Source organism: Asterias rubens, chromosome 4 (genome assembly GCF_902459465.1).
Source record: "Asterias rubens chromosome 4, eAstRub1.3, whole genome shotgun sequence".
Taxonomy (NCBI): domain Eukaryota; kingdom Metazoa; phylum Echinodermata; class Asteroidea; order Forcipulatida; family Asteriidae; genus Asterias; species Asterias rubens.
In genome coordinates, this window is record NC_047065.1 from 8,125,146 (window position 1) to 8,140,548 (window position 15,403).

General features: G+C 38.1%; 1 protein-coding gene across 1 annotated transcript in view; it reads left to right on the plus strand.

Moving 5' to 3' along the window:
- The window catches only part of LOC117289558, a 47,952-nt gene extending 32,958 nt beyond the window's left edge, over positions 1-14,994 (plus strand). The window contains exons 3-4 of the mRNA XM_033770716.1: positions 940-1,062; positions 13,440-14,994. Coding sequence (XP_033626607.1) covers positions 940-1,062; positions 13,440-13,660 — 344 coding nt within the window. The 3' untranslated portion in view covers positions 13,661-14,994. The remainder of the gene's footprint in view (positions 1-939; positions 1,063-13,439) is intronic.
- The last annotated feature ends 409 nt before the right edge of the window (positions 14,995-15,403 follow it).

Sequence of the window (15,403 nt, forward strand, 5' to 3'; positions counted from 1 at the left end):
TGACCTCGGATTACATAGTTCACCGCACACGCTTTCAGAAAAAAAGAACATCACGTCAGGTTTTTCTCTGTTGAAGTATTTTGGGAAAACAAAATCTGGGAGACCTTTGATTATTATTATTTTCACAATCGCCGACCATTTGAATGCCCCTTTTCGGGATCTAATAAAGATTCACTGAATTTAATTGAAATGTTTATTTTTGGCGCTCATAATTGTTTAAAGCCAGTGGACACTATTGGTAATTACTCAAAATAATTATTAGCATAAAACCTTACTTGGTGACGAGTAAGGCAGTGGACACAGTTGGTGTATCTCAACATATGCATAAAATAACAAACCTGTGAAAATTTGAGCTCAATCGGTCATCAAACTTGCCAGATAATAATTGAAAAAAACACCCTTGTCACACGAAGTTGTGTGCGTTTAGATGGTTGATTTCGAGACCTCAAGTTCTAAATCTGAGGTCTCGAAATCACATTCATGGAAAATTACTTCTTTCTCGAAAACTATGGCACTTCAGAGGGAGCCGTTTCTCGCAATAGTTTATACCATCAACCTCTCCCCATTACTCGTCACCAAGAAAGGTATTATGCTTATAATTATTTTGAGTAATTACCAATAATGTCCACTGCCTTTAAAGAAACATGTTTTAATCATAAATTTTAGAGGAGGCGTTGCCGGATAGGCCTTAGTTACAAACAGGCAACATTTTTGAGCTACAAAAGTCGTTTATGAATTTGAAACAAAGTTCAGTCAATATGTTTTTAGACGAATCGCAAGGGTTAGTCTGAATCTTCTCTTTGCTCAGTCGGCCGTGTTTAGCAGTGTTGCAAACTAGTGACAGTTCTAGTTTAGCCAGTATACTCAATATCAGTATTGTTTCTGTTGTTTTTTGAAACAATTCTCAAGTGTCATTTTTTTCTTGTTTAATATCCACAGAAATTTGCCATATGTGCCGTGAAAACCATACCCGGGAGTCGGAGAATAGTGTGTGTGAGGGGCTAATGCCCAACTGTACGGGTATTGACGCCGTGGTCAAGGGAACATGTCTATCTGAATATGGTACGTATCACCTCATATTTATGGACTATTTGAATGTTTTTGAAACAGCGTAATCAGCGATTGGTAAACCTGAAACTTGTGTTGCTCGACAGCGACAACATGACACGGAGACTCTGCCGGAGCCACGACCGGGCAACAAATCCTGCACTTAAAAGGAACACATTGCCTTGGATCGGCCGAGTTGGTCTTTGAAAAGCGTTTTTAACCGTTTGTTATAAAATGCATATGATTAGAAAGATATTTTAAAAGTAGAATGTAATGATCCACACAAGTATCACTTGAAATTGCGTGGGTTTCCTTTAACCTCGTCGACATTACACGGTCGGCCATTTATAAATGGCCGACCGTGTATAATGGCCGACCGTGTTACTTCGCAAAGTAGAAGGAAACTCACGCGATTTCGAGGCAGATGTGTGTGGATCATTGTATTCTACTTTTTAACTATATGCATTTTATAACAAACGGTTACAAAGACCAACTCGACCGATTCAAGGCAACGTGTTCCTTTATAAGAATTGCGATCCTTTAAAAAATAATTGCTTTCTTAGTAATTCCCTTTTGAATCAATTTATAAAGAACACATTCCAAATGAAACGCATTTACAACAGTGCCAATTTCGTTGTGCAGACAGGCAAAAACAATTGTGGCCAGGCAACGGCACCCGTAAAAGACATGTTCTTATATTAGTATACCATTCTCAGTGTGCAACTTGATATAAGATTCAAATGCTCCATTTTAGTGACCAGTCATCATATACACAAACTCACCCAATACTCCAACGCGATTTGGTTGGCTCTTGCTTTTTTTTTTTTATACAAGTCGCCTGACACACAATGCCTGAAGGCCACTTCAAGGTGTGGGCGACAATTATTTTTCCCAGAGACGTTGCCACCTACTCCTAGGGCTGAAACCGGGTTACCCCTTTCACAATCCATACGAATGTAGGCTTGGGTATCATCAATTCGAAGCCTGGCCGGTAGAGCAGAAAGCACTACCTCCCCAATGTTATGCAGCAAGTGTCACGACCGGGATCCGAACCCACACCCTTCTGATCAAACACCAGTGCTTGAATCCGGTGCTCTTAAACCGCTCGGCCGTGACACTGCCACTGCTAGTGATACATTGTTCCCTTCTCTCTGGGTACAAGTTTTACACACGAATCCTTGTGGGAGCATTCTTATTTGAAGGACCCCATGCATAACAGGACTATATACATATTGACAATTAATCACACTGGTAATTAATGAAATAATTTATTAATCGAATTTTGTAAACTGGGTCAGTAAGTACGTGGTCTGAGCTTCGAAAGCTCATGGCTGAGAAGTTCGCTTTTGTATCCCTTTGAACAAAACAATATTCAGGGGATAAAATTGCTATGCTAAGGCATGATTGGCAGTCGGTATGGGGAATTGTGTATAACACAAACTGATTTTGCCGACCGTAAATGCAGAAACCTGTTTCAAGGCAATGGACACTATTCGGTTACTACGAAACATAAATTGTAAGCTATTGGTTACGAGCAATTGAGAGCTTTTGATCTTATAAAACATTGTGAGAAACGGCTCCCTCCTAACGTAGTTTTTGAGAAAGGGGTAATTTCTAACCCAACTATTTAAAGACTTCAGGTCTGAAGCTGTTCATTATGCATAAAAAGCACACATTGTTCTTTCATTATTCTCTTGCAACTTCGATGACCAATTGAGTCTGAATTTTCACAGTTTTGTAATTTGATGCATTGGTTAGGACGCATGGTCTTTGACTGCAACTAGGTTCGAGTGGCTGGTATTGGCGGTGGCGTGACGTGCGCCGTTGGCCTCATTTTGGGTTACAATGGTGACGTCATGCATGAATCTTAAAGAGAGGCGTATGTATTATTACTGAATGTTTCCAGTGCCTTTAAGTTATATTGCGCTCCATGAAGCTTGATCTCTGCGAGTCATTTGCCCCAACCACAGTTGGATAACGAAGTAACGATGTGAATACTCATGACATTCATCGGTTAAAAATAATCTGACATTAAAGGCAGTGGACACTATTGGTAATTACTCAAAATAACTATTAGCAAAAAAACTTACTTGGTAACGAGTAATGGGGAGCTCTTGATGGAAAACACTGTGAGAAACGGCTCCCTCTGAAGTAATGTAGTTTTCGAGAAAGAAGTAATTTTCCACGAATTTGATTTCGAGACCTCAGATTAAGAATTTAAGGTCTTGAAATCAAGCATCTGAAAGCACACAACTTCGTGTGACAAGGGTGTTTTTTCTTTCATTATTTTCTCGCAACTTCGACGACCGATTTAGCTCAAATTTTCACAGTTTTTTATGCATATGTTGAGATACACCAACTGTGAATGCCAGTCTTTGACAATTACCAATAGTGTCGAGTGTCTTTAAACATTAACTACTGAAGGCAGCTCCATATGCAACTAAACACAATTCACTTGACCAATTAAACAGAGGTTGTCATTGCAAACATACAACATCGGTCTATAGTCATCTACAGTGAATTTTGCTTGCTTATTGGAACTATTTTTACATTCAGAGGAAATGTGTGTGACCCGTGAAGAAAGCGAAAGAATGTATCATAATGATCCCAAATTATGCATTCAGAAAAATGTCTGTAAAAGGTTTCGTTGGACGTCTGCACAGAGAGGTCAAGTGCGTCTGGACTAGCACTAGTATAAACATGAACCCATGCCCTTATGGGACAAGTATAATTGATGACAACTACTGCCATGAAAATGGGAGAAGATACTTCGTTATTGTGTTCCGAGACATTTGATGCATTACATTAGAATACGTAAAAGTTTTGAAAAAATTCAGAATAAAAGAAAATTACTATTAGATAGGCCCTACGTCTTTTTGTTGAAAGCCATTTGGACACTTTCGGTAAACAGTGTGGTCCAAGGCCCACACTTCGTGTTTCACAACTTCTATATAAAATAACAAACCTGTGAAAATTTAGGCTCAATCGGTCATCTGAGTCGGGAGAAAATAACGGGAAAACCCACCCTTGTTTCCGCACGTTTCGCCGTGTCATGACATGTGTTTAATATAAATCCATAATTCTCGTTATCGAGAATTGATATTGTTTTAATGTTTTCTCAAAAAGTAAAGCATTTCATGGAATAATATTTCAAGACAAGTCTTTCACCATTACCTTCTGTAAACCCTTTAAGTTATTTGTAAATCTGTGAACTTTAAAAAAAAATTCTGTACCGAAAGTGTCCAATGGCTTTAAACTAGTTGTGTGTGTTTCTTTTTACAAAATGAAGACACATTATACAAGCTCATTTTAGATCAGAAGCCATCTCTGATCGTGCATTTCAAATTCCCCCAGAACCTCATGGTGGTTTCGTCTTATCTTAGAGCAACATCCCTAAAGGTCTTCAGAGAAATAACAAAATATGAAGTATGTGAAAGTGTCAGCGCGCTCGTCCCACGTGGCAAGTGCAATTTGCCAACACAAGATCAGGTTCGCTAACAGCTGTGTACAAAAAAGATCTCATCTGTTACAATATGAAAGGTCGCGCCTAGGCTTGAAGTACTCAACACTGTTAATACTGCACCAGTGTGAAACACGCCGTCTGAAAACAGACAAGCCAGGTTTCTTGAAATCAAAATTCATGAGCGGAATCAGGACGCTTGGTGGGCGAATACAGGGTTAGAAGGCCACCGGCACCACACTACTCTGCTGTACACACGGCTGTATGCGGTTGTGTGTATTGATTTTAGTGTGTTTGTGTGGTATAGATTGCTAGACAGACTTGGGTGTACGTGGGCATGCGTAATTAGAGGCCTTAAGACGGGGGTTGCTAAACAATCTATTTTCTTTGTAATAAAGAAAGATGAAGGTCAATTCTTTGATTAAGCGTTGAAAATTACAGTGTTAACCTTATTAAAATAAGCTGATGTCAATTTACCGTCTTATGTAGAAGCTGAAAGATCATCAAGAAGTCGTCAGGCAGTTGTCTTAGGCTTTAAAGCCATTGGACACTTTCGGTGACCAGTATTGTCCAAGTCCCACACTTCGTGTATCACAACTTATATATAAAATAACAAACCTGTGAAAATTTAGGCTCAATCGGTCATCGGAGTCGGGAGAAAATAACGGGAAAACCCACTCTTGTTTTCGCACGTTTCGCCGTGTCATGACATGTGTTTAAAATAAATCCGTAATTCTCGCTATCGAGAATTGATATTGTTTTAATGTTTTCTCAAAAAGTAAAGCATTTCATGGAACAATATTTCAAGAGAAGTCTTTCACCATTACCTTCTGTAAACTCTTGTTTTCGCACGTTTCGCCGTGTCATGACATGTGTTTAAAATAAATCCGTAATTCTCGCTATCGAGAATTGATATTGTTTTAATGTTTTCTCAAAAAGTAAAGCATTTCATGGAACAATATTTCAAGAGAAGTCTTTCACCATTACCTTCTGTAAACTCTGTAAATTATTTGTAAATCTGTGAACTTTTTTTTCTGTACGTATGGCTTTAAGTTATTTCCCGGTGTCCACATAATCCTTCCATTGCGGCCGATTTCCACTTATATTGCATTGGTTTTTAAATATAAACTTGGGTTTCCCGCGTACATATATCGCTATAACGTTGGAAAAAGGCGAGATCACCTTGACTCAAAACAATAAACCAGTCAATTGAAGTAAATGTTGGCATCTGCTTTTACAAGAGCAAAGATGGAGGACCAATGTCTTCTTCAAAATGAAAGTAACTTGAGCAATTGACAAAACAATGTTTACTTTAAGAGGGTCACAAGGCCTTGCCTATTAAAGGCAGTGGACACTAGTGGTCATTACTCAAAATAATTATTAGCGTAAAACCTTTCTTGGTGACGAGTAATGGGGAGAGGTTGATGGTATAAAACATTGTGAGAAATGGCTCCCTCAGAAGTGCCATAGTTTTCGAGAAAGGAGTAATTTTCCACGAATTTGATTTCGAGACCTCAAGTTTAGAACTTGAGGTCTCGAAATCAACTATCTAAACGCACACATCTTCGTGTGACAAGGGTGTTTTTTCTTTCATTATTATCTCGCAAGTTCGATGACCAATTGAGCTCAAATTTTCACAGGTTTGTTATTTTATGCATATGTTGAGATACACCAACTGCGAAGGCTAGTTTTGACAATTACCAATAGTGTCCACTGCCTTTAAGCAAATGCAGCTTTTAGATTTTGGAAAATTCTGAAATCAGAAACACGTCCAGCCTCCGAAACGTTCCACTGCCCTCCACTCCAGGCCATTCCATGAAGGATTTACTGCGAGACGTTCAAGTACGTGACTTGCGTGAGGAAAATATTGACAAAGTAGCCCACGATTGTGGTATAGGGTGATGGGTACAGATGCATTACTCCCAGGTGGAATAAATGTGTTGATAGAATTGCTGCACGTCGAAGGTTATTTGTAAACTGACAACAGTTGTTGATGTATAAATGTAGATTACGACGTTACACCACTTGAGTTCTGAAACTAATTAAATGGAAACTTACCTTTTATTCAGGTATTTCTGTCAGGATTCAATTTTGCACTCGGCACAATCAGTTTCGTTTCCAAAATGAATGCTCCGTTGAATCAGCAGTCAATAGTAAAAAAAAAAGTAATTTAATTTCACTAATTAGCATTCACTGGTCAAAATAAGTCCATTCAATTCCATTAGGCCGCAAGACGAATTTTGACTTCGCTAAAGCCAACAGGAAGAGCTAGTCAACCATTAAATTCCAAAATGTTTAACCAAAGATGCTCACACTTATTAAAGTCTTTAAAGTTCATGGCGAAATTTCTGAATTTCTGGCCGAAGGTAGTCATGATAGCTGTCACCCCCAAACACACAATTTCATTTAGTAGTTTGTGCTATATATGCCCTCTCATTTACTCGTTTTGACAAATACCTTGCAATCAAAAGGCCTCTTCATTAGAGCACTAGTTACCTTGACTAGCAATTGTACAAAGTAAATATAATTGTATACAACAAACAAAAAACTCAAATTTGGTAAGGTTTTGTTGTTTTCTCTCTCCCTCCCGTTCCCATCTCCAAATTTAACTAGTTTACTGATCCCTTTTCTCATTTTTACGAGGGAGAAAGTGTAACATCAGTGTCTTCCATAGCTCTTGTTTAGTCAACATTGCCTTTAACAATTATGGAATTAATTTGTTTACACAATTTAACCAATTCTATAAACTCCAATGTACGTCTTTACATGAAATGAACTGATTCAAGAACGAAGGGTGTGCGTGTATCTGGAAGAAAGTTAAATGTTTGTATTCATTAACTAATAGCTCAACAAATAAATTGCTGTTCTAAATTAATTTATTGTCAATAATGACTCCAGGCTTTCTATGGATGTGTTTTTAAGTGTTTTGATAAAATGCGAGTTAAGTTAGAAGTGCGGCTGTACGTTTGGGTTATTTCCGAACACCCCCGAAGCAGAATATGGGAGTGGTTTTCGACTCTTAAATTCATATAATCCCGCTGCGTATACGCAAATACCCTCACTCCGAAGTTTAATCCCTTCGGTCATCTTGCCGTACTTGCAGTTAAGGGTTGTTCAACATTGAGTAAGGAGATGCGATTGTGTCTGTGTTTGGCAAGGCACTGCAAAAGAGTTTCACTACAGAACCGATGGGTGAATAATGACGCATGTACATTAAGTACACATGTACCCACGGGGCTCACACTCAGTCTGAAACTTGCTGAAAAGGCATCATTTACTCCAAACAAGCGGGGTAATTTTGAAATCCAGAAAAGGGGAACATATTCAAGGAGTGTAAAGTCTCCAGGCCGATTTACATGCGGAGTAGAAAATAGTGTTCCTGAAAGAACAGCTCGGTGTTGAAGTGAAGATGATGTACGTCAGTATGGGCTTGAGGGTAACAGCGGAGTGTGTACACGAAAGGAACCATTAAGGCTTTTAATTTGGTTATGTTACTGTCATAATGCATGCTAGATCAATACTGTAAGAGTGATGTACAACGATTGTTAAAAGGACAAACCCCAGCAGGCTGTTTACAAACATAACACAACACCACGCTTCTCTTCTATGATTTGTACATTCATGTTTTGCATCAAGTATAGATAAACACAAATAATGGCCCACCATAATTGATGTGTGTTTATGCAAGACGTAGAGAGTCTGTAAACTCACTTACATTACATTGGTCAATAGTCCACTTCAGTCCACCTAACTCTGTAAAACGCCTACGGACTGAATCCAGAGTTAAAGGGAAGGTACACGTTTTGTAATTACTCAAAACAAATATTAACTTAAAAACTGAGTTGGTAACTAGCGTTGGAGAGCTGTTGATAGTATAAAACATTGTGAGAAACGGCTCCCTCTGAAGTAACGTAGTTTTTGAGAAAGAGGTAATTTCTCACTAAAATAATAAAAGACTTCTAGCTAGAAGTTTTTTAAATTCTTATCTGATGAAAGCACACAAATTCGTCCAACAAGGGCGTTTTTTTCTTTCATAATTTTCTCCCAACTCCGATGACCAATTGAGGTCGAATTTTCACAGGTTTGTTATTCAATGCATATTCTATACCAAGTTATTCTACACCTTTCATGGTGTTTTAATTTGACGTTTTTCAATAAGCATGGTTCAACAGTGACTTGGTTGAATTTTTTGGAGTAAGATAATGTCCAGCAACAAACTGGCACATTACAGGGGAGAGTTGATGGGGGAAGCCCATCTTTACACAGTGTGAATTTTATTTGTCAGTTTATTTGTTTGATGTTTAGGCGTTATTGTGTTTGAGTTCTTGGAGGTGTTTCGGTGCTGTTTTGGGGATCGGTGTTTCATCCTTACTTAATTTAAGTTAAAAAATGAATGTACGTTTAATTGTATTGTTATTTTTATTAGATAGTAAATAAAGCAATAGCTCATGCAATCGTAATTTATTTGTTGGTAAAAAGTACGTTTACCTCCAATTAAGTACTGTTTAGTTGATATTTGAAATCCCCTCAGCGCAGTCCCACGAATCGATATAGTGAAGTCCATAATGGGACCCCTTTCCTGTTAATAGTTACAGAGTTAAATCGTTGGTCAAATCGCTCCCGCCAAATCACAGACACTAGAGAGGTTTCGCAGAGTCGCGGATACGAATACGCATATAGATATCGAACCGTACGCGTTCGCGTCAAGTGAGCTGTGTAGTTTTGTTTCGCAAAATTCTAACGAATACCCTCAACTTGAGGCTCAAGAGGGCGCTGTTAACCAAATGGCTGCACCCATGGACATTTGCCATTTCTCTTTTTCTGAAGCATGGTGGTTACAAATGTCCAACTACATCCATGTATGATACCTCTAATAGACATGTTGAAAACCTGTTTTGAGCGACTATTACAAATTGTGTACAACGGTTATACGTCACATGGACCTCAGAAAGTTATGACGTATTATGACGTATCCGTTCACGTAAGAGTATCGGTGACTCTGCGAAACCTCTCTACTATTATACCAAACTCGACTACACAGCGCTTTGGTCTGTTTCTAACTCGTCTTACAGTCTATTTTCAAGTCGTCACATCTCAAGTTATTTAATTTAGTCAACGAAACTACAAAGGCATTGCTTTTGTCGTTATGTTACTAGGCCACGAGTCTACAAAACACCCAATAAAAGCTTCGGTCGAAAATGTGAATACATGAGAGACAATATGGTAGCGTAATGCCGCCACATGAACAAACAAATCCCGCTCGCATTGTGTCGTACACGTTAAACACGATAGTTATCATGTACATTTCAAATTCTTAAGTAAAACAAAAATGCGGTTTTTCTGCGTTGGCCTTCAATGTACCGTGCATAATATGAAGAGTCAGCACTGTACGGCAATATTTTTGACGAAAACCTTCTTTTTGAAAACAATTCTAAAGCAACATTATTTGCGGGAAAGATAATTGTTAACCGTGAGTAATGCGATTGTGATTGCCTGAAAGGACATGGTAAAAAAACCTGATTGTTTTCTTCTTTTGTGTCACTTCAGGTGTTAAGATTAATCAAAAATTGATATTTCCAAGTTTTCTCACAGTGATTAAAGACCCTGGACACTAATCAAAGACTAGTTTTCACGGTTGGTGTATCTCAACATATGCATAAAATAACAAACCTGCATGTGAACATTTTAGCTCAATCGGTCGTCGAAGTTGCGAGCTACTAAATGAAAGACAAAACACCCTTGTCGCACCATTGGTCACACGAAGTCGTGTGCTTTCAGATGCTTGATTTAGAGACCTAAATCTAAACTTGAGGTCTCGAAATCAAATTGTAGAAAATTACTTCTTTCTCGAAAACTATGGCACTTCTGAGGGAGCCATTTCTCACAATGTTTTATACCATCAACCTCTCCCCATTACTCGTCACCAAGAAAGGTTTTACGCTAATAATTATTTTGAGTAATGACCAATAGTGTCCACTGCCTTTAATAGGCAAGGCCTTGTGACCCTCTTAAAGTAAACATTGTTTTGTCAATTGCTCAAGTTACTTTACGTCACATCAGAGGGAGCTGTTTTTCACAATGTTTCATACTATCAACCTCTCCCCATTACTCGTAATCAAGTAAGGTTTTGTGGTAATAATTATTTTGAGTAATTACCAATAGTGTGGCCTTTTAAGGAGTGTTGAAATGATCCAATCGGTCATAATCTTTAATAAACTGTTTACATTATGAAGAAAACACAGTAATTTGTTTTACAGGCAGTGGACACTATTGGTAATTACTCAAAATAATTATTAGCATAAAACCTTACTTGGTGACGAGTAATGGGGATAGGTTGGCAGTATAAAACATTGTGAGAAACGGCTCCCTCTGAAGTAGAGTAGTTTTCGAGAAAGAAGTTATTTTCCACGAACTTGATTTCGATACCTCAAGTTTAGAACTTGAGGTCTCGAAATCAACCATCTAAACGCACACAACTTCGTGTGACAAGGTTTTTTTTTCTTTCATTATTATCTCGCAACTTCAACGACCAATTGAGCTCAAATTTTCACAGGTTTGTTATTTCATGCATATGTTGACATACAACAAGTAAGAAGACTGGTCTTTGACAACTACCAATAGTGCCCACTGTCTTTAAACCACAATTGGCTGAAAAAGAACTGGAGAAGACCGAGTAAAGAATTGAAGGACGAATGAAAAACTAAATCCCCACAGTGGACGGCCTTTTTAGCATACCGAGCTGATCAAAACGAAACAATTTGAAGTATTCTGCAATCCGGGCTAGAAATAGAAACAAATCTTGACTGACACTTCAAATTGAAAGTGAAGAAGCGAGTGTTGCTATGAAGACGGTTCATGGTTGGGGATTGTAGGATGTCCGTAGTGTATTAGTTATCTTAGGTCGTTATCAATGATATATGATCATTTCTATGTCCCATGATCAGACAGAAAATGTCACTCAGTCCCCGACAGAAAAGTGGATCTAAATATAGAGTTATCGTGATCCATTCCCCGGTTCATTATCATTATAAACACATTTGCTTTTTTCATGTTCTAGACCAACGCACACAATGAACCATTTGCATTTTGTTTAAATCTAAATCCGTACAACGAAAGCTTCCGTTGATAGGTTTTACGTAACCGAACCAAGAAATCAAAACAAACAGTAAATTTGGCATATAATAATTTAGAATTTGAACAACTGGGAAGTGGTTATTTTGTCTAGAAATTTATTTTGTTAAAGCCATTATACACTTTCGGTACAGAACCCCCCCCCCCAAAAAAAAAAAAAAAAATCAAAAAAAATCACAGATTTACAAATAATTTACAGGGTTTACAGAAGGTAATGGTGAAAGACTTCTCTTGAAATATTAGTCCATGAACTGCTTTACTTTTTGAGAAAACAGTAAAACAATATCAATTCTCGATAGCGAAAATTACGGATTTATTTTAAACACATGTCATGACACGGCGAAACGTGCGGAAACAAGAGTGGGTTTTCCCGTTATTTTCTCCCGACTCCAATGACCGATTAAGCCAAAATTTTCACAGGTTTGTTGTTTTATATCTAAGTTGGGATACACGAAGTGTGGGACTTGGACAATACTGTGTACCGAAAGTGTATAATGGCTTTAAGGAAAACTTTTTCTTTCATAATCAGGAACAACATATTCGCCAAAAAAAAAAAAAAAAACAGCCAACGTTGTGATTTTCAACATGAGGATGGTATGAAATGACTAAAGAAAGACGGTTAATTCAGCAGGCAGTTTGTTCAATACGTATCCGGTTGGTCTATCCTCCAGCCGCTACGGGAATTAACCGATGTTAGCTCAGCTTAAAGGAACACGTTGCCTTGGATCGGTCGAGTTGGTCTTTGAAAAGCGTTTGTAACCGTTTGTTATAAAATGCATATTAGTTAGAAAGATGTTTTAAAAGTAGAATACAATGATCCACACAAATTTGCCTCGCAATTGCGTGGTTTTCCTTTTACTTTGCGAACTAACACGGTCGGCCATTTATGGGAGTCAAAATTTGACTCACATAAATGGCCGACTGTGTTAGTCGATGAGGTAAAAGGAAAACCACGCAATTTCGATTAATACTTGTGTGGACCATTACATTCTACTTTTCAAAGACCAACTCGACCGATCCAAGGCCCTTTAATCATCGTAATGGCAACCATAATGGTTGTGGTTCAAGGGCCCACGTTCGGCAAGGTGCATTTCTCCGTATCCCAATGAATGCAGGATTTGCAGACTGCCGTCTTAATAAGCTCCAATTTTGCTGCATGACCACTTTCCCATGAGGACCTAAATCGGAATGTTGTTTCCTTGCCTTTATTCATAAATTGCCAAATTGTCAAATTGTGTGAGCATTAGGGAGCTTGAGAATGTGGATATTTTCAATAAATCAAACATCACTTCATGCGTGGCGCAGTTAGTCATCATTCTTAAAGGATTCGGATACTTTTTCAAACTGTCCACAGATTTACATTAAACTTACAGGGTTTGAAGATAATGATAGTGGAAAGCTTTCCTTCAAATATTACTAACTAAGGTTGTGTAGTTTTGAGAAATGAGTAAAACAAGTCACAAAATAATTTTTGTCTCATGAGACCAAATCTATTTAAGCATGTAAAATCCCCTTAACCAGTTATGATATTATTCCAAAACCATAGCATTAAAAGACGTTTAGTTTTACATGCTAAAACTGAGACGAAAATTATTACTTTTACTCATTTCTCAAAAACTGCAGCATCCCAGTAGGTAAAATTTCAAGGGAAGCTTTGTACTATAATGATCTTCAAACTGTGTAAGTGTATAGTAAATCTGTGGACATCGTGTTCTTTGTTAGGAAAAAGTACATAGACTCTTTAATGAACGGTTCATGTTTATGGTCAATAACACTCTTCTTTTTTATTTTTTATATTTAGCTGACAAACTAGTGAGAAGTAAGCGAACAGAGGCATTCGGTATACTGATGTCAGGTGCCGTCATCTTCACCATTATCTTTGTAGCACTGCATTGTGGTGGGTCTCCACCAATCAAGGTACGTCCCACAGTACCTGCCGAGACAGGAGGCAGACACACCACAGCTAATGCAATGTTTGCCGGTCGGGCAGCAAGGGCACCCGGGCCAGTTGGGCACGTGTAGTTAGAGTATTATTTTTGGTGCTTTATTATTTTAACAATTTGAATTGTCCAACATTAATAATGATTTATAGTAGGTAATTTCTTTAAAATGCTTTTAATGAAATTAACATTATTTTTGTACTTTAACAATTTGTTCGAAAGATTATTCTTATTTGTAAATTAAAACAAATAATAATTAAAAACATTAAGCCCTTATTGATGGTTATCAAACGCAGGTGTACCGTTCATTATATATCATATACCGGTAGAGATGTAACTAAAAATGCTTAACAATTTAGAGGAAATATTGAGCCCTATAGCGTCATGAGCTTAACAACTATTGCCTTGTTCTATCTATGGAATGTGACGTCAATGCGTTGTATAGTGTGTATGTATTCTAATGCACTGCCCATCGTGAAAAACACATAAAATAATGTTTGGTATTGTGAACACGTAAAGCAGCAACCAAAAATAATTAAAAATGACAAGATTAAAGGAAAAATATTACATAATATATAACAAGGCGTGTTGTTTTATGTCACGCACTTAATACGAACCCGTGTCTGTGTGCAGTTATATAAACGTATATTACCTGTAAGCAAAAAACTACGTGTTGCATTATTGTCGATTGCAGAAGAAAACAAAATCGATACAAATAATCTGTCAACGAAAGAGCAGAGTTAGAATTAAAGACAAGGTAAAACATCAACTAAGAGCAACTTCGAGGTAGGGCTAAAGTTGACTATGGTCGACCATTTAGGCAATTTTGCCTGGTGCCCAGGATGTATCTCATGCATAGGTAACCATGGAACATTGACTTGTAGTGGTTTCTAAAAAATGGTCGCTGATCGAACTTGCCCCAAGCTATAAGGCACACAATACAGTGCGCCACCAAGTGTTTACCTTTGGAGAGGTCGTTTTGAAAAACGTCAGTCATCGAGTATTACGTCCTAGAAAAGTACCCTGTTTGTATCCGCAAAGATATATGCACTGATCTTACATGCGCAATAATATAATTGGATACAGTGATACATTGGATGAACATGCAGTGACGTTAGCTTTCCAAATCTGTGTTTTGATTGGTCCGAGGTGATGTAGTTTGTCCATTTGCACTTTCCATCGTCTGCATGCAAAGTGTGCATAATGTTTGCGCATGTACCATTTTATTTTGTTATACCTCGGTACGGTACAAATTGTGAAGTTTGATTGGTCGAGAACTCACCATGTGACGCGCAACAAAAACACATTTTACATGGCTCGACTGGCAGGGTAACATGAAGAGTGATGTACACCGGTGTACATCACCTTGATCGTTCCCAGCGTTGGTCGATTTCGCGCTCTGTACGAAACAACCGCGGGTTCGATGGAATTGTTTCTTGTTCGTCTGCTTAGTACGTCGTGATAATGATTGAAGATGACAACAGAACTTCGAGAACAGGAATAACAATTATTCAAAGGTATAACAAAATAAATTTTTGCACGCTGTGACTGGGGTCCATGGGTTTTGTACACCCTCGGGGGCAAATGGGACCCTCGGCTTCGCCTCGGGTGCCATTTTCCCCCTCGGTTGTACAAAACGCCGTGGACCCCGTCACAGTGTGAAACAATTGTATAGTGGTGTAACGTTCGCACATGTAGACAAACCAATTCTTCTTTGGTTGACACATGACATTTTAATACAGAAAACTACGACGTGTGGTTCTTGAAGGTTAAAATCGTTCAAGTTCCTGTTGTATTACATACCAATGTTGATAACCTACTTTTC